We start from the raw sequence: 23,546 nt of genomic DNA, 5'->3' as shown, positions 1-23,546 counted from the left end.
ATGGAGTTGAAGATCCACACGTCGCTAAGACTAAGCCCGAAAGGTCGATTGGCACTGCTCACCTCCGCGACCACTCCACGGCTTTGACGCTATCCATTTAGCAAGCACCACGGACGCGGGGCGATGTGTTTGCCGGCTGAGCCAAACAATTATTCGCCCAAAGTCATCTTAGAGAGCTGTCAAACTTGTTAGTGTTCCTGGGGAAACGGCCGCGAGCAAGTGCCAGCGACAGAACCTCGGTGCACAGGCAGCAAGGAAGAATTGATCGATGAGACTAACTTGACGGCCAGGACCGTGAACCGAGTTAAGGGATCTGCTAGTGACGGCGAGTGGTTGAGAAGGGATCTGGGATTCTGGGATAAGAATGCCCGGGGTCTGAGCCTTCTCCACAGCTGGAAGCCGGACCGAAAAAAGAAGGTCGCGAACTTAGCATATGCTGTCTAATGCCTCAGTCGCAGGCCTACTGCACGCCACTATGCTCGAATATTGCACAGCCTCGTCCAGACTCTGTGCGCTTTTGAGGGTTCATAAATGTTCGTGTTCACAACCGGAGATTTACTCAAATGTCGGAGTGTTAGATTCATCATTGCGTCAGTGCGCCGGGAGATGAGATGGAGGAGCCGGGAAATGGCTTGGAGCTGGAGCCGATTGCTGTAGGAACCAAATTGATCGCAGGCACAAATTGTAATGACGTACTTGTGCAATGTTGATAGGGATGGCGAACGCGCAGCCTCAAGACCGCCTGATTCATTCCTTCAGAGAGAATGGAGTGAATGTTGCGATGCATGGCAAGGATACTGCAGCTGGCTGCGTCTGGGAGCTTAGCCCCGCGAAAGTGGGGCTCTTCCGCAGGCACCTACCGCCGCCTCACGTAGGCAAACAAGTCGCGAGAGCTCCAGACAACTCCACACCGCAAACACCTCTATCCACCGAATTAATAGCACAACGCACGCGTCTCACTCCGACTTGAGAACACGACTGTGGTCCAACTAAACCATCACCGACGCCACAACCATGTCTGACGATGACGACTTCATGCAAGACTCCGGCGAGGAGGAGTAAGTCGCCATGACGTCCATGCAATATCCTTTCTGACAAGCTGTAGGTACGACTTCGAGTACGAGGACGACGATGACGAGCAGAGCGGCGACGTCGACATCGAGAACAAATACTACAATGCGAAGCAGCTAAAGGCCGACGACCCCGAGGCAGCCATAGACGAATTCCTGGGGATGCCCGCGCTAGAAGAAGAGAAGTCGGACTGGTAGGAAATACGCAGATTTGGGGGAAGGATTGTATGCTGACGAACGCATAGGGGCTTCAAAGGGCTGAAGCAGGCAATCAAGCTCGAGTTCAAGCTTGCCCGCTACGACAAGGTAGATACTGCCATCCCGAGCAAGACCTCTAGCTGACACGTACAGGCTGTCGAGCACTACAAGGAGCTTCTTACATACGTCAAGTCGGCCGTCACGCGTAATTACTCGGAAAAGTCCATTAACAATATGCTCGACTTTATAGAAAAGGCCGCAGAGGACGCCGACGCATATCGCTGCATGGAGAACTTTTACGCCCTCACCCTCGACATCTTCCAGAGCACCAACAACGAGCGGCTCTGGCTAAAGACAAACATCAAGCTGGCGAGGCTATGGTTGGATAGGAAAGACTACCGTCAGCTTACGGAGAAGCTCCGAGAGTTACACAAGGCCTGTCAGAGGGAGGATGGAACAGATGACCCGAGCAAAGGCACATATTCATTGGAAGTCTACTCGTTGGAAATTCTCATGTATGCCGAGACCAGGAACAACAAGCGGCTAAAGGCAAGGCCCATCTGCATTGAGATTTACCTGCATTATCTCTAACATTAAGACAGGCACTATACCAGCGAGCGCTCAAGGTCAAGTCCGCAGTTCCGCATCCCAAGATTATGGGCATCATCCGTGAATGTGGTGGCAAGATGCACATGAGCGAAGGCAAGTAGCCCGTGCCCTAGATACCGGTTCGGTACTAACGGATTGCAGAGAACTGGAAAGGCGCGCAGAGTGACTTCTTTGAGAGTTTCAAAAACTACGATGAGGCTGGATCGCTTCAACGAATACAGGTCTTGAAGTACCTGGTTCTCGCGACCATGCTATCGGGTTCAGACATCAATCCGTTTGATTCGCAGGAGACCAAGCCCTACCAGAATGACCCGCGCATCTCCACTATGACGGATCTAGTCAACGCCTATCAGCTAGAAGACATTCACGGCTACGAGAAGATCCTGCAGAACAACCAGGATTTGCTGCAAGATCCGTTCATCGCCGAGAACATTGACGAAGTTACGCGTAATGTGCGCACCAAGGCGGTCGTCAAGCTTGTCGCACCCTACACCCGCTTCACACTAGCCTTTATCTCGAAGCAGCTCAAGATCTCACTTGCCGAAGTGCAGGAAATCGTAGGCTTCTTGATTGTTGACAAGCGGTTGCGCGGCAAGATCAACCAACAGAACGGAACCGTGGAGATTGAGAGTAGCACAGACATGGACAGGGTGCAAGCGATGAAGGAGTGGAGCAGCGCCATCGGAGCCTTATGGCAGACGGTGCTGAACGAGGGCGAAGGTTTCAAGTCGGACGAGAGCGGTTCGCAGTTCACGCCTGGTGGTGGCGGGCCCCAAGGCATGAGCGGCTGGAACTCAAGCTCGATGGGGGGCAAGTCTGGTCGAGGTAAAGGCAAGGGTCCAGGACGCCTCCCGGGGGTAGTGAGCAAAGGATGACTTGCAGCATCGGTCGCGCGCGGTCCACAAGACGACCTGTAACTGGGTTTCCGGGCAGGGCACGGAGAGTGGGAGTTGCACAGTACCGTCACCGAGGCGTTTCTGACCTGAAATAATTGAGACATGCGGTCAGGTTGCTCAAGAGGGAGACGTGGGTTGGTTCGTCGGGTAGCACCGGGCAAGAGTTCCCGTGCACATGAGCGGTACGCGACTCAACATAGTAGGCGGGCAACGGACATGTTCGGTCACGCAATCGAGTGCAATTACCCACAGGTCAGCAGCGGTGCGAAGTCGTCTGTATGTAACATGGCCTCGTTTTCTCACGGCCACCAGCCAAGGTCCCGATCGCGCGGTCATGGCGGTAGCCTGCCGCCAACTAACGCCTCGCCATCTCGATGCCTATGAGCCGTGAATCGACTATCGATGTGACGCATGGTGATCTGAAGCTTCACTGCACTCGTACACATACGCATCACAGGCGGGTTTCCCAGCCATGGCACTGCGCGCCGGGGAAGCGGGCACAGACGAGGAGGGGGTTGCAAGCGAGCCTCTCAGCTAATGGGAGCGCCCACGCCGTGTCCGCCCTGACTCGCACGCGGCGTGGGATCGGTAACTTGACAAGAGTTTATCTCGGGTGTGCGGGCACTTGTTTTTTCTGTCGCAGAAGCGCCACCAGCCACGGAGCGGCAGAGCGAATCATGCCATGCAGGCGGCCACTGCAACAAGACGCCAGAGGGTCGTCTTGGCATGTTGCTCGACGCCATGGGTGCCTCGATGCTGCTGTGTTGAGTGCACTCGACGACGTGATACAGCCTCTGCTCGTCGACGCATGCAACGCCAGCCCTGGGCTTGCAATTGTTCCGGTTGGCGGCGCTGCTCGAGGGCTTGCTACGCCTGGCGAGAGGTCCCATGTCGTCATGCCCGCTGTCTCGTGACTCTGATTCTTCCGCGGCTCTTTGCTCGGCGATTCCATGTTTGATGTGACGGAGCATCAAGAGTGCACTTCAATCTCCATATGCTAACCCATGAAGACTAGTGGGAGCGGAAATCGATATCACACCCCGGTGTTGGTGGGCAAGCCTAGCCGGGTCGTCTTGGAGCATGTAGCAGGCCTCTGTCGAGCATCTCATAGTACTTGCTTTTGCGCGATGCTCCCTGGCGCTGATTATGTGGAGTGGCATTCCTCTTGTACACCCTCGCGCCCTGCCATGTCTCCCCTCGCAGGTATCCGGTGCAACTGAAATTGGCCGTTTCAGAGCGGCTGGACCAGAGTGTTGCAGACTGTTTTGGTGCCTGGCAGCTTCAATTGCACTGGCACGCGCGAAGATCCCCTCCTGTCTCTCCCATATATTGGCGTGTGCCCCTGGACGCCCGTGAGTATCACAGCAACGACCACAGCCTCCAGCCCTCCGCCGCCGGCCTCTGCACCTACTAAAGACGCTGCTGCCCTCGCCAGCAGCTCGCCGGCGAATTGTTGCTGAGATCGTTTGCGCATTGCCGGATCTGTCGTGGAATCCTTCCATCCAATTACTAGCCACTGAGGCCAGTCACGCCCACGGCCATCAGGGAGCCAACGGAGCGCACACAGCGGGGAACGGACGGTGCCGGCAATCTACACACAATCGCACACACTCGCCAAAACACGCATAATAGCAGGACGAGATGAGCAGACAGTCGGTGTTGACGGGCTACCACCCTCACAGCCAGCATCACCCGCATGCACACCTACACCAGGGCCACTATGGAGTTCCGGCTCAGAACCACTACCAAGGCGGCCTAGCGTTTGCTATCCGCGCGCCGGTCCTTGCTCCCGGGAGCTATAATCATCACACTGGCCACCATCACCCAGGCCACCAGCATCGCAACCCCCACCTCAACATGGCCGCGTATCCCTCCGACGACGACTATGCCCACCTGCAGAAGCTGTCGAGCGAGTACGAGCCCGAAGCCACTGTGAGTTGAACTGCGACAATATTCGCCCAAGCGCGCTGACCGCCCAAGGGCCCACTGGTGGGCGAACGCCAAAGCAGCGCTGCCATCACGACGCAATATGCCACCGCAGATCCCGTCTTCCAGGTCAAGACCGCTGCGTTGCCCGCCAAATACGCCTACTTCCGCACCTGCCGTGGCGATGGTCATTGTGGATGGCGGGGTGAGTGCCCATCGCTCTCCTAGTGTTGCTTGCCCGTGCTAACAAGAACAGCAATCGCCTTCACCTACTTTGAGGCCCTGCTGCATGTGGGCGACGTGAGCAAGCTGGACCATGAAAAAGGCCGCCTCAACTCGCTGGGCAACTTGCTCTCAAATATCGGCTACTCGCGCGATATCTGGATTGACTTTGCCGAAGAGGCGTTCGAGCTCATGACCAGGCTTGCCGAATCGCTGCGCGCCATGAATGGCCAAGCCGAAAGCATTCTCCTGCGTACTTTCAACGACCCGGGCGAGTCTATGGCAATCATCACCTACGTCAAGGTTTGCATTCCACATCTTTCATTATTCAAATTGCTAACTCCCCCTCCAGCTCCTAGCCAGTGCATGGGTGCAGACGCACGCAGATGATTTTATGCACTTTGTAGACAACGGCGACGTCAAAACATACTGCTCCAACTTCATCGAACCCACTCAGTGTGAAGCCGACAACGTTGGCATTGCCGCCCTTGCCGAAGCGCTGATCAAGCCTGCTGGGTTTGGTCTCGAAGTATGGTATCTGGACCGCTCACCAGGCGAAGAGATCAACCGCAGCTTCTACTCAGAACCGACAGACGCCCATCATCGCCCCATCCCCGGTGCGCCCATGTTACGACTGCTTTATAGGCCGTAAGTACACACCGTGCATGGCACTATCTTTCGCCTACTAATTCTCCCCAGTGGCCACTACGACATCCTATACAAGGCTGGAGACATACCACAAGTCCAGCACCAGCCTGTTCCCCAACAGCAACCACTTCATGTTGCCCTAGCCAACTACACTGACGAATTCATACCGACCGCTACCAACGTCGGCGACGTCATGAACATGATCCCGGGAATGTACCCCTCTGGTGTCGGTCTAGGCCAGCGATGGCCTTCACTTTCGTACGACTTCAGCCCCAGTCCCACTTCTCATCCTCAGGTTACGCCTGTCCAGCCATACGCCCCGACACCGACGCCTGTAACGCCGGTTAGCACTTCCCACTTGGACTTTGTTACACCACTCCATTCTAGCAACGCAAGCCAGTACAACCCGCCGAGTCATCACAGCATACATCTCGACCAACCTCCTGTGACACTCCCCATACACCCCCCACCGCCACCCGTGAGCATCGACCGAGCAGCTCCCATGGGTGTTGAGAGAGGCGGCCCTTTCCGGCCTTCAATGTACGAGTTGGAACCAGGTTTTGGCTCTTCGATGCAAGTCCAGCCGTTTCAAACGTCCATCTTTCGCAAGTGAGTATCGGCCCGATAATGCCTGTTGACCTTAACTGACATATACGAGTTCTCACTTCAACACTGCGCATTTCATGAATCCCGACTTTGAACCCGAGCAATGGTGTCCGGACGGCGAGTACTCCATAGGGAACAAAGGCCGCCACAAGTCACACTCATCTTGAACACTTTTCTATGCCCGAACTCGACCCCGCGCTTCACTGGTGGCCCTTTCCCGATATCTTAGCGACTACTAGCGTGGCGTTTATCGAGCTTGCTCTACTTTCTCGGCATCCTGCATCATACTTCCACGGCCTCAGCACACTTACGACGAATGACGACCGATACCATATTTAACCTCTTTCGGAATATCGCCCAATCACCTCTACACATGCAAAAGCGACGGTACTCACAGTGCCCAAGTTCGGGCTATTTGGCCACCCGCAGATGCTTCCAATCTAGCATCCATCCACGACCTATTTCCATCAAGCGAGGGCGGAGTACTGTACCTTCTTTCTTCCTTACAAGCCAAACCCGCAAGGATCTACGACCGTGACGAATACCAAAGACTATCTGCCTCAGGGTGATCGACTTTAGAGTTGAACATCTTTATTGGTTTCTGTCTGTTCTCTTCTCCCATGGCATTATTAGCGATCACTCATCACCTTCGACATATTTTAACCATACACCTTCTCTCAGTTTAATACAAACACTATTCGGTATGCACGGTCTTTCCATGACTATGATTGCCGCGCCCCACTACGCTGGAAAACCCATGATTGCGGCACAGAACCCGTCTGCGTCTGCTCTTCAATCACTTGGCCCGAACGAACTGTTGCGAGCCCCCACGAATACCTTCGTTGAGAATCCTACCTCTTCAAGATGTACCTCGGCCTGCGTCCGATCAGGACATGGCATGCCCAGGCTGCAAGGATCCATGTCCCAGAAGCTACACACAGTAGCCATGACCGAGGACAAGGTATCTTCATCACTTTGCAGGCGGCCTTGTCGCCGATGGCATTACAATGGACAAGGAGGACCGTTAAAAACAAACCAATATAAACCCAGGTATCCCACTCACCGAAGATGACGACGTGACGTATATGTGACTCCACTATGACATGGACCCTGAACAAGGAAGCCCACCCTGCGTGCCGCAGAAGCAATTGCAGAGCAGGAGAAAAATCCGAGCCTATGCAACCTCATCACACTATAGTGTATCCCGAAAGTCTGGCCCTTTGCAACCTCGACCCAGTCGTCGGCGAACAATCTCAAACCATTCCCCATTCCCAAGTCAATATACCGAATCATTATTCCCAACAGATCCAGCCCCCACGTTACATCTCTCACACCTCGGCAACGCATAAGATCGGCGGTTAAAAAATAATCTCCACTCCCTTTTCTCCTCCCCCAACCATCGGACTATCATGCCCTGCCCTGCACTCTGCAATACTCTGATCCTTTGCATGTTATAAACGGTCTAAACGCCCGTCTCCGTCCGCCCATCGCAGCAAGATCGAACCATTATGCATGCGCTCGCAGGGATTGCGCAACGCGCGTTGCCCCATACGCGACTAGCCTGGTATAAGAGCTTGTCTGTGTGTGTGTGTGTGTGACGTTGATTACTCATACAAGTACAGTTTTGCTTTTTCGGGGAGATTGGGAAAGCAAGGCAGAGAGAAAATCTGCCTAGGGAGTGCGGATGTCTGAGGAAGGATGCGTGAGTGAAGCTAACAAAAAGGTTGCAGAGAAGAGTCATGTTTACGATCTCGGAAGCGAGTGGCGGGGTTCAATGCAAGATACGCGGTTCGCTGAATGAAGCGAGTAGTTGAGGCAGGGGTTTATGTAATATTGAACTTGTTCTATTGTATCTCTGTGTGTGTGTGCGTGTGGTGTACGGCATTTTACAGTACAGGGGCAGCGAGCACATGGGCAGCACGAAACGCTATTCGTTCACCGTCTTTTCTGTACGCCTTTCCCCACCACCGGGGCAAAAGGTGTGTGTGTGTTCGTTGAAACAAACAGGATTGCGTTGGCGGCATCTTGGAACGGCTGTTCGCAGGATCGGTGGGAGGGTGGGTAGTAGTTCGATAGTCGCTTGTTTTTGGCCCCTGCGAGTCAGGTGTGCAGCAGGAACCACGCTCCACACTATAGCGGGACGGCTGGTATAGGGCCCGCGCGAGGTCGCACATTATGCGAGTATACTCACACCGCTCGAGACATGCCTTGACTCTTGCTCTGTTTCGTCCTGGGGAGAAAAGTGAAGCTTGCGGCTCACGCACAGCGAAAGGCAAAGTTTTGCAATTGCCGGCCGGATGATGAGGTCGTGTCTCACAGCAGCCAACTACATTGCCTCCACCTTTCATCCAAAGGCGGCTCATTAACAGAGAGAGGTCCGTGGAATGAAGCATGAACCTGCGGCGTAAGCCGAGCAGTAGCACAGCAGGACGGGTTGAAGAGCTGCGTGATCGAAAACCGGCCGCAGCCTCTGAACTTGGCTTTTCGTCCCGCGGTGCAGCTGACGTTGATCCAAGCGTGACATTGAAGACACGGCGTCGTGCTTGCGCAGTACAATCATGTTCGTCAATAGTAGCACAATTGCGAAGAGGAAACCTGCACGGGCTACCCCGCTCTGTGTGATGACGGCTTGAAGAGGGCTTGGCTATGTGTTCAAGAACTTTGACCCGGGCGTCTTTGTGGTTTTCGCGATACAGTAGCAAGTCCGTGAATACGAATATTCGTCTTGGGGGTCTGACATGAGCAGTCTCGGAGTTCACCGGCTGGGAAACGTAGGCGAAGGATATCGATGCCACGGTTTTCCGACGTGGTGTTTCGCACTCTTGCCATGTCGTGATGTACATGCTAGGCGATGAAGACACTAGCCGCGTAAACGTACTACATATCGAAGTCTAGTGCTGCGGTTATACCAAGACGGCGGGCGCAAGCATGTGCAGCATCTCTTCCATTCTATGCCGCAGGAGCCGCCTTATCGCGAAGAACCTTTGTCGGTATCGTGGCCTTGTACGCAGCCCCGCTATCGTCGGTGCTCAGGACTCGTCAGCTGCATCGGTATCATCCGATTCAGACCCGGAAGTGGCGTCTGTGCCGTCGTTCATCTCCACATCCCCGTTGGTCTGCTTGCGAGTTGCGCTGTTAGCACCCGTTCTTCTCTTCGCTCGTGTTTTGGTGCGTTCAGCCCTCTTCTTTTCTTGGCCCTTGAAGTAGTCGTTCTCGTCGCGCAATTCTGAAAGTTGGGAGAATGTAACTTTTTGGATGCGTTGGAGACTTGCAAGCTGCTTCTTCAACTCCTTTACTTCGGCCTGCTGAGCTTTGCCTGAGGAATCGGATGTACTCGCACTACCTTCGTCCAGCGCCATGAAGTCGGCTGTCGAGGCTGAAGCGCCCTTGGGCTGGGCAGCCCAGGAGTCCAGCTCGGCTAAGCTCTCCTCCAGCATACTGGCAGGGAAACTGGAGTGCGTAAGAGCTTCCTCGAAGGCGCTTCTTCCCGCAGATCTCTTCTCAGTGGCAGAAACGTGGGGGCTGCGCAGCCGACCCGTCAGCTGCAGGTTCAAGGTATAGTTTGGCGGAATCAGGCCATTTACGCTGCTCGTCAGCCCTGCATCTTGTTTCGGCTTGACAATAGCCTGGATCTTGAAAGTCGGTTCCGGTGCGTTGGGAAAGCCAGTCGGCGGGAGGAATCGAAGGTTTGAGACAGGACCAGGAAGATTGGCAGGGGTGGAAAGATAGTTGGACTTTGCAGTATCCCAGAGTGCTATCTTGCCGCTGGCGTGGCCCGATATTATTGCTGTGCCGTCCCAGCTAAGGCTCAGACAGAGGGCTCCGCCGAGCTTCTGCGACTCTGCATTGAACCGGCTCTTTGGCGGCGGCTGAATTGGCCGGTGAGACGAGGCACTATCTCGAAGGACGTCTATTGAAGTAGTCTTCTGGACGTCATCGTAGAAGTCGATGGTTTGTAAGCTGCCGTCAGCGTAAGCCACATAGAATGCGCGGTCTGCAGGGTCAAGAGTGACTGCAGTCGGTATCTCAGGCAGCAGATATGTGCGCAGAGCTTGGCCATTGTGGTAGTCCCATACTATAGCAGACTTGTCTCCTGATATTGACACGGCGATGTTGGCTGTGCTCGAGCTGTGCCCGCAAGCGATGGACGAGATGGGGCCGCGGTGGGTAGAGAGGGTCTGCATCGGCGAACGCGAGGCGTCGGGAGAGAATGACAGTATCGTGGGAAGCGCCCATACGTGAATCATGGCATCCGAGGAGCCTGAGAGGAAGAAGTTGGACGACGGGTCGACAACAATACTCGTGACTGGCTGGAGATGGGACGTGGACGTAGAGACAAGGCGGCCTGAGCAGACCTAAGATATGTATTAGAGAACTTGCACACTACACCTAGTATCCCAAACTCATGACTGACCTCCCAAGCTAGTATGCGCCCGCTCTCAGTCCCCAGCAACAGCACGCTGTCCTGCGCCGCGAGTGCGATGCTGTGTATCCTCTCCGGGAAGGGCACGAGGGCCTCTTGGTTGCCCTTCTCTCTGCTGTAGACATGGACAATCGCCTTCTCCGACTGCGCAGCGAAGATATGTGAGGCGCTCACAGCTATGCCATTAGGCGCAGCCGCGCTCTTCTTGAGCGCCTGTCTTTGGGCGACGAGCGGCTGGAACTCGTGGACGAAGATACCCGCATCTTTGGTGACGCCCGTGTTTGGCTTAGTCGATGCCGATATGGCGGCGACGAATTGTTCGGTGAGCATGGCCGGGCGTGATTGCGGATGTTCGTTGTCGCAAGTCGAAAGCTGCAAGCTCTAGAAACTTTTTGGTGGAGCATCCAGAGACTGGGGGTCTGTGCACCTAGCCGCGGCATGGTCCGAATCGGGCAACTTGTCCAAAGCCGTCGATTGCGGGTGCCGGGAGAATTACCACGGCCATCTGAGCCCACTCGAGATCCCATCGGAAGTAGCTCTAGACACAGCATCCGTCGACGACACACAGAGCTCCAAATCAACATCTTTCGGCACATCTTTTTGCATTAGTCGAGGTCGCCGACTTAGATTTTGAATGAATAGAGCGACGCCTCGCCTGCGGAGCCGTTTCGCTGCTGCGTTGGCAATGAGTAGGTCCCGCTAATGCCCTGCGTCGCCATCTGCTATCACGAGGCCGAGACATGGCCCGGGGCCTGACGAAAGCTCGTAAAGCTACCCCGCATGCAAGTAGCCTAGCCATCTTGGCCACAGGTAAGGGCTGACATAGGGCTGTTCAGCCGCGTACCAAGTGGATTCTGCTGCGTCAGCTCGTCGCCTTCTCGTAACATCACGACTTATCGAGGAGGGTGAACTTTAGTGCGGAAGTGAAACACGCTCAACTCGCCGGTAACAGGTTTAGTAATATGTGTGATGTGGTGCGGGAATGTCTATGATCACGGCTACCGAATGCTGAATGCCTACCCAGCTACATTCACGGGTAGGCCGACAAAGAACTGCCCCGCGTGAACCCATCGCCAATCTAGATCCCCACACGGACGCCTCGAAGAACTGGAACTACCGCGAAAGCTAATGGACTGCTCGCTTCATCCGTTTGGTATTACTCTTTGCCCAATGAGTACTGACCGGATGCCTGGAGCGAGCTGGCACGAGGTCCGTCGGTGTACTCTCGCCTATTGCAACTGTATGGGGCTATGGTCTGGGGGTTCTGCGGACATGGTTCTCGAACAAGCCTCGTGGCAGCCCAAAAGCCAGCCCTGCAGGTCAAAGGCACAGTAGTGCGCAGCCCCGCCCAGCTGATAGCCTTGACTTCGCACTCCAGATCTTTGAGAAATACTACTTTACTACTGCAGTACGCCATCATATATAATCTGGTCTAATTTACGCACCCTTGGATCATTCAAGATATTACAACTGTTGATCAAACATGTCTCTGGAGGAATTGACAAGCAAGTCGTATGGTACGTACACATCTATCAGTATATTTCTTTGCTAACTCTTCGGTACTTGCAGACTACATCGTTGTTGGAGGTGGCACCGCGGGCTTGGTCATTGCAGCTCGTCTAACAGAGGACCCCGACGTTTCTGTAGCTATCCTCGAAGCTGGCGGCAATGGATTGAATGACCTCTTGATCGATGCACCAAACATGTTCACCCAGCTCTGGGGTAAACCACAATATGATTGGGACTACAAGACTGTCCCTCAGGTAAGCACATGATGTGCTGGAATTGGCTTCATCTAACAATCTGGCAGGAGGGCACAGTCGGTCGGGTGCACGGCTGGGCCCGAGGCAAAGTCCTTGGTGGCAGCTCAGCTATCAATTACAATATGTTCAGCATGGCTTCCAAGCAAGATCTGGACAACTGGGCAGAGCTCGGCAATAAAGGCTGGTCCTTTGACGATATGAAGGCCTACTACAAAAAGTTCGAAACATATCACCCAGCATCAGAGACCTTTGGAAAGGGCATGGACGACAAATACCTCGACAGATCACTTCGCGGCACCTCTGGTCCAGTCCATGTCAGTGGTCATTGGCAACTCATGGATCTTGCTGATCGAACTAGATATCTTTCCCAGAAACCGACGTTACATGGGGCCAGGACGTGTGGCCCAAGACTGTAGTAAACGCCGGATACTCGCCCGCAAAGGATCCTCGTACCGGCTCAGCGATTGGCGGCTTCAATCAGCTCAACACTATCGACCCCAAGCACAACAGACGAAGCTACGCTGCGAGAGATTACTACGAGCCCAACGCGGACAGGTCAAACATGACTCTTATCACTCATGCGCTGGTCTCTAAAATCGAGCTTGAGAAGACCGCGGAGAGTGTCAAGGCCACCGGTGTTCAATTCACAGTTGATGGCACTACGCACGCGATGAAGGCGAGCAGAGAGGTCATAGTCTGCGGCGGGGTTGTCAACTCCCCCCAAATCCTAGAACTCTCCGGTATCGGGTCTTCTACTGTACTTGGAAAGGCTGGAATTGACGTCCTCGTTGATCTCCCTGGCGTCGGGGAAAACTTGTCCGATCATACAGCGACTGGTCTCGTACTGGTAAGTGTATATATTGCTTCGGTTACTTCCATGCACTGACCTTCCCCAGGGTGTAAAAGATGAATACCCAACCGCCGAAGCTCTCGTCCAGAACCCAGCTGTCATGCAGCAAGCCCTAGAAGCATACATTACCCACAAAGCCGGCCCATTTGCAGGAGCGCCTACAACGACAGGCTTCGCCTCACTTGCAAAGATCGAACCCGACTTTCCAAACGCAGAGTCGCACATCCAATCTCTCCTTGAAGACTTCCGCAGTAGACATCCCGATGCCGACCCTGCAGGTCGCGACACCCTCTATGGGCGCCAACTCCTCGATCCTAAAGAAGCAGTTTGTCAAATCGTAATGCTGCCTACGGGCGCACAGATGCAGAACCCAGAGTCGGCTAGCGGACTGTTTCCGTCTGTAGAAGAGGGTATGTGGTGCACCATTGGCGCATGCAGTACACGTTCTCTGTCTCGCGGTAGTGTACACATCAACAGCTCTGACCCTACCGCGTATCCTACAATCGACCCAGCGTACTTCTCTCATCCCCTCGACCTCGACATGATGGCCCGAGCGCTCCTTCACTGTATCTCCTTCACATCCGTAGAGCCGCTTGCCTCAGTCCTCCGCCGAGACCCCGATGGCAACCTCATCACGTCTAAAACCGCCGGCCCAGTGCCCAAGACACTGGAAGAAGCGAAGACCTTTGTGCAGAATAGTACGGTGACGGAGTATCATCCCGTTGGTACTTGTGCCATGTTGCCAAAAGAGAAAGGCGGCGTCGTGGATGCGGAACTCAAAGTTCACGGCGTAGAGGGACTGAGGGTGGTGGATGCTAGTATCTTCCCAACGCATGTACAGGGGAATATTGTTAGTCTGGTGTATGCTGTTGCAGAGAAGGCGGCAGATCTGATCAAGGGTGTGGATGGCATGGATGTTGTGGAGAGGATAGATAGTCTGCGCGTTGACTGAATAGGGAGGTTCATTGCAGTTTTGAGGAAATGCAATCGATTCCCATGATGAGAAGCAAGCAGTAGCAACCTAAGGTATGCCAGTTGACTTAGCTCAATGCGCGCCTAAACTAGGCTCAATGCAAATAGTGCCCATGCTAGCACGTGCAGGGCTGGTCAACGCCAGTACGCACTCGTAGGAGAGAAAGAACTTGACAAAAACCCCCTTAATTAGTATATTGGCCTCTTGCACTGATCTGATACATTATCGCAAGACGGCACCTAAAACACGGTTTTCGCAGCACGATCGCCGTAATGACGTAGCGTCCAATCTCACAATCGCTCCTGCGTAAGTCCAAGCGTTCCTTTGAACGCGAACTTGCCCAATCCGATCCGGCAGGAACACTGCAACGTGAAACCTGCTTTGTCCTTTTCTTGTCGTAAGACGCGAGAGATTACGGAAGTCTCCGACCTATAAACAATCACGGCCCGTCTCCCTCTTCTGTCTGGAGAATTCGCTTCAGCATTCGCCCTCGACGGAATTTCTTACGAGCAGCCGTTACTGATCTGACAATTACAAATCCTTCCGTGTTCAGAATACCCGAAGAACAAACATCACATCGTGAACAAAGATGTCGACACGCAAGTCCGGCCGCGCAACCAAAGCGGTGAAATACACATCCGCATCCGAAGGCTCGGATTTTGAGGACAAGAAGCGAAAGCCCAGAAAGACTTCCACAGCTACCCCCAAGAAACCTGGGCCTACAAAGAGGACAAAAGCAGCACCAAATGCGACCACCGTATCAGGAAAGAAGGCCCTCATGAACCCCAAGCGCCCCGCCGAATCCGACAATGACGATGATAATGCTTCTGCCAACGAAACCGCCCCCAAGCCCAAGCGTCAAAAGAAAGACCCCGAGACCCTAGCCAACGAAGCCCACGAGAAGCAGGTCAAAGCCGACAAAGCCTTGCACAAACAAAACTGGCAGGACTGGCTCGCAGCCCACACCGTCGAAGGCGAGATGCTAGAAGAAGAGCCCGACAAGGAAGAAAGTATCACGCAGACCGACGCGCTGAAGAAGTACGGGCTCAAGAAAGAGGAGCTGACGTCTTTACTGCGGTACGAGAAGAAGAACCCGTTGTATGGTGGCACGATGAAATTGTTCATAAAGGACAATGTGAAGGAGTTGTGCTTCAGGAAGATGGGGATGCTGGAGGGTGTGCAGGGGGGTGATGGGGAAGTTTTGAGGAAGGGGGAGGAGATTTGGCAAGCAGAGTAAGTTGATATGTGTGTTATCTGAGAGAGGAGATATACTAACAGGAGATTCCAGACACAAAGACGATCCTGAGACTGAGAACGAAGCGAAATCGACGAAGGTGAAGAAGGCTGACAAGTCCACGCCGACAAAAGAGAAGAAGGACGCCCCAGCCAAACCCGAGAAATCGAAGAAGGAAGCACCAGCTAAACCCACCAAGCCCACCAAAGAAAAAACACCCAAGCAAAAGTGGTCAGCATACATATCCTCACACACCCTCGCCGCCGACTCGAACCTCACCGAAGAGCCATCCGACGTCATCAATCAAACAGAGTGCAAGAACAAGTACAGTCTCACGCCCCAGGACCTAGCTTGTCTGTCTTTCTTCCCTAAGAAGAACCCTGTGTACGGGAAAATCATGAAGTTATTCCACGAGAGCGAGGTGAAGAAATTGGCGTATGTGAAGACTGCTGTTCTAGCTGGAGTGGAGGACGATGGTGAGGATGAAGGGGCGTTGGTGAAGGAGGGGAAGAAGATTGTTGAGGAGCAGCGAGAGGGTGAGGACGACGAGGAAGAGTAGGGGCTGATTGGTACGCGGCTACGACTGATGTGGTCTGCAGCGACATGCAACAACAGGATTCGTGAATTTACGAGATTATCTTCCTGAATTTTCCCTTGTATTCGTCTTTACTGCCCTAACTCCAGTCTCGCCCATCCCTCATGCCCTCACCACTTGATAGCCTTCTTGAACACAGGAACCTCTTCGAAGTTATCCACACTCCACTTCAACTTCCCATCGCCCGTGATCCACGCACCCTGATCGGTAGCGTTCAGTCCCGTCTTCTCGTTCTCACTAATTTCATGCTTACTCGCGCCAATACTGTCCTTTGCCAACCAAACAACCGGCGTCTTACTCGTGAAAGCAGGGTTCAGATAGGCCTTCTTCAGGTCCTCTTCGCTGTATTGAGGTTCCTCATCTTCGTCAAATTCGCCGTCACGTAGCCAAGCCTTCAAGGCAGTGTAGCTACCGAAGACGTGTGGCTGTAGGAACCGGGCAACAGGCGAGACGACCTTGGACGGCACACGCGTCCGTTCGCTCACGCGATCAATCCTCGACTCTGCGTGCTGAAGAGCTTCAGATTCGCCTTCCTCTGCCGAAGACAGTAGTGGTGCCTGCTCACCGTCTTCAGAGTCGAGCGCGAGATCCGCGGGTAGGTATCGTTCGAGTGGAGCGAAGTAACGGTTCGTGATATAGTTGAAGATGGCGGTGGCGAAAAGTAGAACGACAAGCATGATTAGAGGACCAGTCGCTTCGCGTAAACTGAAGAGACCGATAAGGCACAGCTCGGCTATGTAGACACCAGTGAGAAGATGCTGCAGAGAAAGCGTGTACGCATGTCCTTTAGTGTCGATTTTCGGTGTCGCGGTATACAACAGCTGGTACTGGTAGCACCAGTAGAAGATTACAAGACCGATAGCAGCGACGCCAAGAACGAGAGGCGCGATACAGGAGTAAACAATCGCTGCGATAGATCAGTAACAGGTCGTCTGTGATATCTGAGATGACTTACCGATGACGACAAAGTTGCCGTACTTCGGGAATAGCTTGCCCCAAGCCATGCCCCTCATTGTGATGAAGCTGTTGTACTTCTGACGGGGGGTCTTATCGAAGAATCTGTCATAGAAAACATACGACAGCACGTCGGTGTAGTTCAGTATGTTACTTGGGGCATTGGTCAAAGCCTGGACAATGAAGTACGCCAGATAGGTGTTTGATGCTCTCGGCAAACGCTCCGCGAGTTGCTGTGGTATTCGGCTTGGGTCTTTGACGATTTGCGATACTACCGCTGCAGCACCTGAAGCGAGTGTGGTGACAAGGAAGACCTGCAGTACTTGGAAGACAAAGTACCACTTGAGCACCTTCAGCTCAATGACAGTCTTAGTCGGCTCTCCGAATTTTGTAAAGATGTCTGCATCATGTCAGCCCGAAGGTAGCAATATAGGTCAAAGGAGGACACTTACACCTAAAGATTTTAGGTACGTAGCTAGCCAACGCGCTCAAGGCCAGAGAAGGTAGGAGACCACTAAGTAGGCTCATAAGTCCGGATGGAAGCTTGTTGAGGAACGCGAGCCATTTAAAATTCTCGGCGAGATATTCAACATTCGACAATGCACCGACTACTCCAACTGGAATGGACCAAAGTATGATGACAGCGACGACTAGGGTGATGGCAACTCCACTCTGAGATATCCGACGCGCAGGTGCTAGGTTCAGGTTGGCCCAGATAACTTCATTGGGCGTAGTACCGACAAAGCGAGGGGTGAGAGACAGAATGTCAGACGATGCGATCTGTTGGTAGGCTCTCTGAGCCGCGGGCTGGGTGCGAAACTCAACGAAGACCGCCGCAGCTCCACCAAGACTCTCAGCTGTCTCGTTCGATTCGCGAGCCTTCTCGATGTCATTCTCTTTCTCCTTAATCTGGTCTCGGAAATAGCTGATGCTGTCAACTTCCTTGCCAACCACTGGTGTCTTGGATTTGTGTGTAGGTCGTAGGGATTTCTTCATCTGCTTGGGTAGCTGCTCATACTTGATGTTTCGATTATGGCTCTTTCCAACTTCCTTGTTGACGTTCAGGATCAGGGACATCTCAGCGCCCTCTAGCTCCTCGACTTTCGAGTTCCTCTCTGAAACGAGCGACACAAGCTTCTCGCCTTTGGTGACTGGCCAGATCCTGACTGCATCGTCGCCGAAGAACCGCTGCATGTTGCCTTCGTCGAGAGCTGCAGTAGGTGCTGAGAGGTAGAGTACGGTGCGTGAAGACAACCTCTTCGCGTTCGGCTTCGATAAGTTCCATGCTTGTCGCAGTCCGATGAGCCATAGGCGTTCCCGCGCAACAGTGAACATGACAAAACTGAAAAATATCCATGCCACAACGGCATGCGCATAGAGATGGTCCTTGTGCTTCACATTGCCGATACCAACGCGATTAAGTTCCTTGGAATTGCCGCCACCGGTATAATTGGCAGGCAGAAGGATAGGCCAGGTAATGACTGCACCGCCGACGCAGATGAAGATAAGAGTCCTCATGAATCGCAGGAACAAGTACGAATCAAGCGACTGGTGGTATAGCATAAACTTGTCCGGAACGGTCCTCATGGTGTGGACCCATTCGAAGTAGCCCGGCGATTTCGAACATGGCGTGCGATCCTTCTCTGGTACGGTGCCAATAAACGTCCGTGGTGAGTAGATCTTGGGGAAGCGGCGCCAGATGAGGACAAACGCGACCATGTACAAAGTCGCAATCACGGCCGTGGGCACGAAAGCTGCAGCGAGTGACGCGAACGAAGAAGGGCCGCTAGACTTCGTGACAGGGGATGTTAGTACACGCGTTTTGAGTAAAGTCGGGGTGTGGACGCAGGTACGTACCGACTGGACATGGCTGGTGCCATGGTCTTTGGCGACGAACACCGTCTGAAGATCCATGCCGGGTGTCTGTTGTGGGGCAAGAACTGATTAGCAATGCCTCATAGCCGATGCAGGACGAGAAATTGCAGATTGGCAAAGCGGAAGAGGTTGTGACGGAGGCTTTGCGCGCTTCTGCCTGTGTTGACTAGTGTTGCGGAGAGCGATGGGTGAAGCCTGTCAAGCAAGGACGCCGATGACGTAGACGCGTCAGTGGCGCGGATTCATGCAGATCACGTGCGACTCACTTTGAGACAGCAAACCAACATGACAGACCCGAGCTCGTCCAATCATGCACTAGATATGTTTAGAGGGCCTAAGGCGTCCAGTACAATTAATGCGCGCATGATGAACCCAGTCGACGTTATTACAATTTTATATGTATGCCTACGTAGCCAAGAAAGCCCCATCCAATATTCGTACAACAGTCTATAACGCGTGGTATCGCAGTATGCAAGCCTGTTACCCACTATCCAAAACGCCCACAAAGGAAAGATCCCGATAAAATATCTAACGCCGTCGTATGCAAGAAAATAAACTGAACACTACTGGGCACACCTAGAGCCACAGCAGCCACCTGATCACTCCAATTCCCACACCAAATACTCTCTTGACAGATCCGACGAGCACAACGATGAGCCAAAGACACCACATGAGCGCGACGAGAGCCCATTCAACAAGCATCCACCCAAATCCTCGGATCCAGCGCATCCTGCGTTTGCGCGTGCGAATCATGTGGTCAATCTCGTCTGTGATCTGCTTGACCTGCAGGGGGCCTTGTCCAGAAACCTCACTTGTGATGCGCACAGCTTGGTCCCCGCTTTCTAGGATACGCGGCATGAGGTCCGAGTCCACCGTAGATTGCAAAGCCGAGATCTGGTTGGTGAGTTGCTGAATGGCTTTATCGCGGAAACACTCAAGTGAGGACTGTAGTGCCTTTGTGGATGACTCCAGATCTTTGACCAACATGCGTGCAGCAAGAACGTGCTCTTCCTTGCGCGGAACGGGGTAGATTCGCATTTTTGATGTAGCGGCAGCGCGACTCAGGAAGTCGGGAGGCGGATCTCTTATACTGTGCGCGCGCCGGTCGATTTCCCTTGCTTTGACGCCTGAGCAGAGGAATAGAGCGCGCACTCGAGCGATGTCCGCTTGGGTAACACCATTCGCGTTTTTGTTACGATCAGGAGCATTATCATCGCCGTCGGCAATGCTCCAATGTCTCCCGTTAAGCCCGGGCCGAGAGGCACTGCGCTGCCTATGCGAGCCCTGTGCGTTTCGGAGTCCAGTGGGAGGGAGGCCCACCATGTCACCGCCAGGCCGAGCGAGGACTTCATTGATGCGCTCCTGACTATGGCTCTGGGTAAGAGTAAGATCTCCTGCGGAAGAGTTCCCGGATATAGTACCAAGGTCCATACGTGGTGGTAAAAGCCGATCAATTCTAGGAGAGCGACTGTTCTTCTGCTCTCGCGCCTGACGTGAGATGTGATGCTCAAAATCCGATTCCTCATCGGGGATTGTGTGAATTGGCCGAAACGAAGGTAGATCAAGATGGTTGCGGTCGTTGTTGGTAACACTACCATCTGTCCCTGCCGTGACGGTCCGACTCATCGGTGGCCGTTTGTTGTGCTTGGCTTTGACAGTGCCATAATCGTCGAAATCGACAGAGTTGCGATCAGACACGGTGTCCGCATCTGAGTCGTCGGCCCGGTCTCTTCTGAAGATGATATCACCGACTTTGGTGCCCTCATTCTTCACGCCCTTGAAGAATCTTGTGACAGCTGAATGTGGTTCCTGGGTGTCCCTGCGACGTAGCTTATCCGGGCTAGGCAAGCTACTGACACTATCATTCTTGCGGTGACCGAGTAGATTCATCACAGCACCAGGAGCTGCTAGGATGGCTGTTCCGATGTGTTTGTCCTCTTTGTCGTCTGGAGTTTCCTCGCTGGTCTGCCGAGATCTGGCCTTCCTGTCTGTTCCAGCAGATTCTGGGCGGAATTCGTGTTTGTGATCATCACTATGGTCATGCGAATGGAAAATGCTGTTGAACTTGCCCCGTTTCGCTTTCCTCGTCTGTGAGTTTGATCGACTTGGAGGTGATGAGAGATCGCCTCCAATATGCGGGAAACGTTTGGCGTGTGGAGTGTTTGGAGCTGAGCTGTCTTGGTCGTCGAAAGACGAACGAGGTTCATTATCGTCAATGGAAAGAGAAAGAGCTGTACGAGCCTTCGGTGGCATCTTGAAGTTGCGCCGCTCCTTCATGTATGCGAAGCCGTTCGTGGGGCGGGGTACTTCCAGCGAGTCTCTAGATGGCCTGCTGTCTGATGTGACCTCTTCATTCCGCCCCCATTTGTTCGGCGTATCTGGTGTGAAGTCAGGGGTTGACTTGGGTTGTGACTCTCGAGCTTGTTGCTCAAGAAGCAAAGCCAAAGGACCGGTGTTGTGATCTGGGTCGGTGACTATACGAGTCTTTCGTTTGCGAGTATCTGATTCTGACTCTGAGCTATCGCTATCGTCATGGCTGCGCAGCCGTGAGCCCCGTCTAGAATGCTTGCCGCCTCTGGGGCTATCAGTTCGCAGCGCTGGAAGCAACCTTCGCTTGCGCCCACGTTCGCTGCCTTTGTCGCTCTCGTCACCTGTCGTGTGATCGACTGCGATGCTGGGCAGGCCATCAATCCAACTCTTCCTCCGGTTGTCAGGGTAGTCTTTGCTTGCGCGCGGTGATAGGAAGTCTTTTGGCTGCACCTCCTTGGGAGGCGGATATACCTTCCGGCCGTAGCGATTCTCCACAAGCAGCTTGTTGTCACCTTGTTCCAACCAGTGCGCATCCGCAAGCAACTCTTGTGGGCTGAAAATCCAGCCTTTGTGAGGTCTCGCAGGCTTGCTCGGGGCAGGTCCCACTTCGTGATCTTGGTGTATCTTGGGTAGCTGTACGGCATCGTCTCGACGGTAGCCGGCTCGCTTCGCATGCTGCTCAACGCGGTCCACCCACTCGCGTACCTGCTCAACGTCGTCGAATTCTTCCGAAGAGTGGTCGAGCGTCACTCGCTCCCGAGCCCTGCTCCGGCGGTTTCGTATGTATTGGAGAGGGTTGTACGGTCGGCCGAGTTCGTGCTGTTTGCCAGCGTGAGACGGCACGCGGGTGAGCTGTGCCTGGGGACTGCCTGGGACGCTGCTTGAGGAAAAGACGAAATTGCCTGGGTTGTTAGCATCGGGCTTCAGAGGCGGTAGAAATTCTAGAAGGCGCAGATACTCCATGCGAAGCTCGATGTACGCGCGCGCTTTCTCGACTCGAGCAATCGTGGCAGGAGACGGGTTGATGTTCTGCGAGCCTGGAAATGCAATGGATGCGCTTCTCTGCATGGAGGTAGACATGTGGCGGGTCGGAGAGCTCTGGCCGCCCATTGGGGATATGTTGCGTGAAGTGCGCCGTTGCTCGTTGAGATACTGCTTGAGACTGCCGCCAGCGCCATAGTTAGAAAAGCTGCCCTCTCGCTGAGAAGCAGAGGGAACCCGTGACTGGGATGCCAGAAGCTGACCACTGCTGATGTGTCGCCTTCGACTCTCGCTCAGGTTCAGCGCCATGTGTACCAGCTGGTTCGGGTCAATGGCCTGCCGTGGCTGCGCCGTGTTGGGCGAGGGGTCTCGATCACGGGCTGGAGGTTGCATGTTGTACGCGCTCCCCCTAGTCTTGCCAATGCGTATGCGCTCGTCGTGTCGGTCCTGGGAGTCGGTGAAGTTGATGCGGGATGCTGCGCCGGGGGCAGGGCCTGGGCCATCTCTCTGCACCTCTCGCGACAGAGGCGAGCTGGCTGCATCCTTCTCGTGTGTGCCATGGTGTCGCGAGGTGCGTTTGCCCTTTGCCTCGTCCCGGTGAGCCTCATGGTTGCCATGTCGCTGCCGTGGCCCGCTGGGGAAGTTTGAATCTAGAAGGAAGCCGCCAGATCTGCGAACGCGCTGCTTCCGGCGCGCAAAGTCTTCCTCGTGCACCGAGTCCCTAGCCAGCAGGCTGCCCGATGCTGAGCTCCCTGCGTCGTAGGTCGCGCCTGTGCCGGGCCTGAAATCTTGGCTCCGCCGCGGGGAAGAGCTCCCTTCGCCGTGGTCGGTGTAGGCGCCCGAGTTGCTGGCGATGTATGTGTGCGAGGAAGTCGTCCAGCGGTCCGAGTCTCCCGACGGCCGGCCATGGCTGGAGCTTGCTGACATTGCTGGTGATGGCGCCTATGTCACCTCGAAGGGCCAGGGGGGCGCATGGCGGATGCCGACGGCTGCGCGAGCAGAGGTGCGGCCGTGTCCGGGGTATCGCGACCAGGCGATGTTGCGACGAGATGCTCACGTGTAGGGCCTACGTAGCAACGTATGAAATCATATGTGGGGTGGGCGGCTCGATGCTGTCTGGACGATGGCCTCGGTAGGAGAAGCATGATCGTCTGCACCCCTGTTTCTCATCCAAACGTCAAGAGTGGGCCCGTGTGCAACAGCTCCTTCACATGCCATCCAGTCTTCACACTCACCAGGCCATCCGAATTTCTCATAAGACACATCAAAATTCTTGTGCGGGCTGTCGTTTTGAGCTGCTTGACGAGTATGGAATGTTAACGTTCGTACTTCTGGGCATGGTCAGAAAAGCCAGCCACGAACACCAAATGCCGAGGTGGTCTTCCATAACACGTTCCTCAGCATGCAAGCCAT

The 23,546-nt window shown here is 54.2% G+C and overlaps 7 protein-coding genes across 7 annotated transcripts; 4 read left to right on the top strand and 3 right to left on the bottom strand.

Annotated features, from left to right (window-relative positions):
• Positions 1–1,014: 1,014 nt before the first annotated feature.
• On the top strand, positions 1,015–2,752 carry J4E78_007919 (uncharacterized protein; the record flags this gene model as incomplete). Its single annotated transcript, XM_049368522.1, has 6 exons — positions 1,015–1,058; positions 1,106–1,264; positions 1,316–1,376; positions 1,422–1,817; positions 1,871–1,970; positions 2,019–2,752. The coding sequence occupies 6 exons, from the start codon at positions 1,015–1,017 to the stop codon at positions 2,750–2,752; spliced, it is 1,494 nt and encodes a 497-aa protein (XP_049219487.1).
• A 1,878-nt stretch (positions 2,753–4,630) lies between these two features.
• Positions 4,631–6,342, top strand: J4E78_007918 (uncharacterized protein; the record flags this gene model as incomplete). The annotated part of the gene is made up of 6 exons (XM_049368521.1): positions 4,631–4,705; positions 4,754–4,904; positions 4,956–5,224; positions 5,274–5,569; positions 5,621–6,178; positions 6,228–6,342. 6 exons carry the CDS (start codon positions 4,631–4,633, stop codon positions 6,340–6,342), a joined length of 1,464 nt encoding a protein of 487 aa, XP_049219486.1.
• Positions 6,343–9,204: 2,862 nt separating this feature from the next.
• J4E78_007917 (uncharacterized protein) lies at positions 9,205–10,928 on the bottom strand (the record flags this gene model as incomplete). Its single annotated transcript, XM_049368520.1, has 2 exons — positions 9,205–10,530; positions 10,590–10,928. The coding sequence occupies 2 exons, from the start codon at positions 10,926–10,928 to the stop codon at positions 9,205–9,207; spliced, it is 1,665 nt and encodes a 554-aa protein (XP_049219485.1).
• Positions 10,929–12,081: 1,153 nt separating this feature from the next.
• J4E78_007916 (uncharacterized protein) lies at positions 12,082–14,163 on the top strand (the record flags this gene model as incomplete). Its single annotated transcript, XM_049368519.1, has 5 exons — positions 12,082–12,115; positions 12,168–12,361; positions 12,409–12,675; positions 12,720–13,208; positions 13,258–14,163. The coding sequence occupies 5 exons, from the start codon at positions 12,082–12,084 to the stop codon at positions 14,161–14,163; spliced, it is 1,890 nt and encodes a 629-aa protein (XP_049219484.1).
• A 610-nt stretch (positions 14,164–14,773) lies between these two features.
• On the top strand, positions 14,774–15,977 carry J4E78_007915 (uncharacterized protein; the record flags this gene model as incomplete). Its single annotated transcript, XM_049368518.1, has 2 exons — positions 14,774–15,417; positions 15,473–15,977. 2 exons carry the CDS (start codon positions 14,774–14,776, stop codon positions 15,975–15,977), a joined length of 1,149 nt encoding a protein of 382 aa, XP_049219483.1.
• Positions 15,978–16,123: 146 nt separating this feature from the next.
• On the bottom strand, positions 16,124–18,835 carry J4E78_007914 (uncharacterized protein; the record flags this gene model as incomplete). The annotated part of the gene is made up of 4 exons (XM_049368517.1): positions 16,124–16,920; positions 16,969–17,367; positions 17,420–18,753; positions 18,825–18,835. 4 exons carry the CDS (start codon positions 18,833–18,835, stop codon positions 16,124–16,126), a joined length of 2,541 nt encoding a protein of 846 aa, XP_049219482.1.
• Positions 18,836–19,418: 583 nt separating this feature from the next.
• Positions 19,419–23,060, bottom strand: J4E78_007913 (uncharacterized protein; the record flags this gene model as incomplete). Its single annotated transcript, XM_049368516.1, has 1 exon — positions 19,419–23,060. One exon carries the CDS (start codon positions 23,058–23,060, stop codon positions 19,419–19,421), a length of 3,642 nt encoding a protein of 1,213 aa, XP_049219481.1.
• Positions 23,061–23,546: the final 486 nt, after the last annotated feature.

Source organism: Alternaria triticimaculans (genome assembly GCF_023758025.1).
Source record: "Alternaria triticimaculans strain BMP 0046 chromosome Unknown scaffold_13, whole genome shotgun sequence".
NCBI classification, from domain to species: domain Eukaryota; kingdom Fungi; phylum Ascomycota; class Dothideomycetes; order Pleosporales; family Pleosporaceae; genus Alternaria; species Alternaria triticimaculans.
This window is presented reverse-complemented; position numbering and strand designations above follow the sequence as displayed.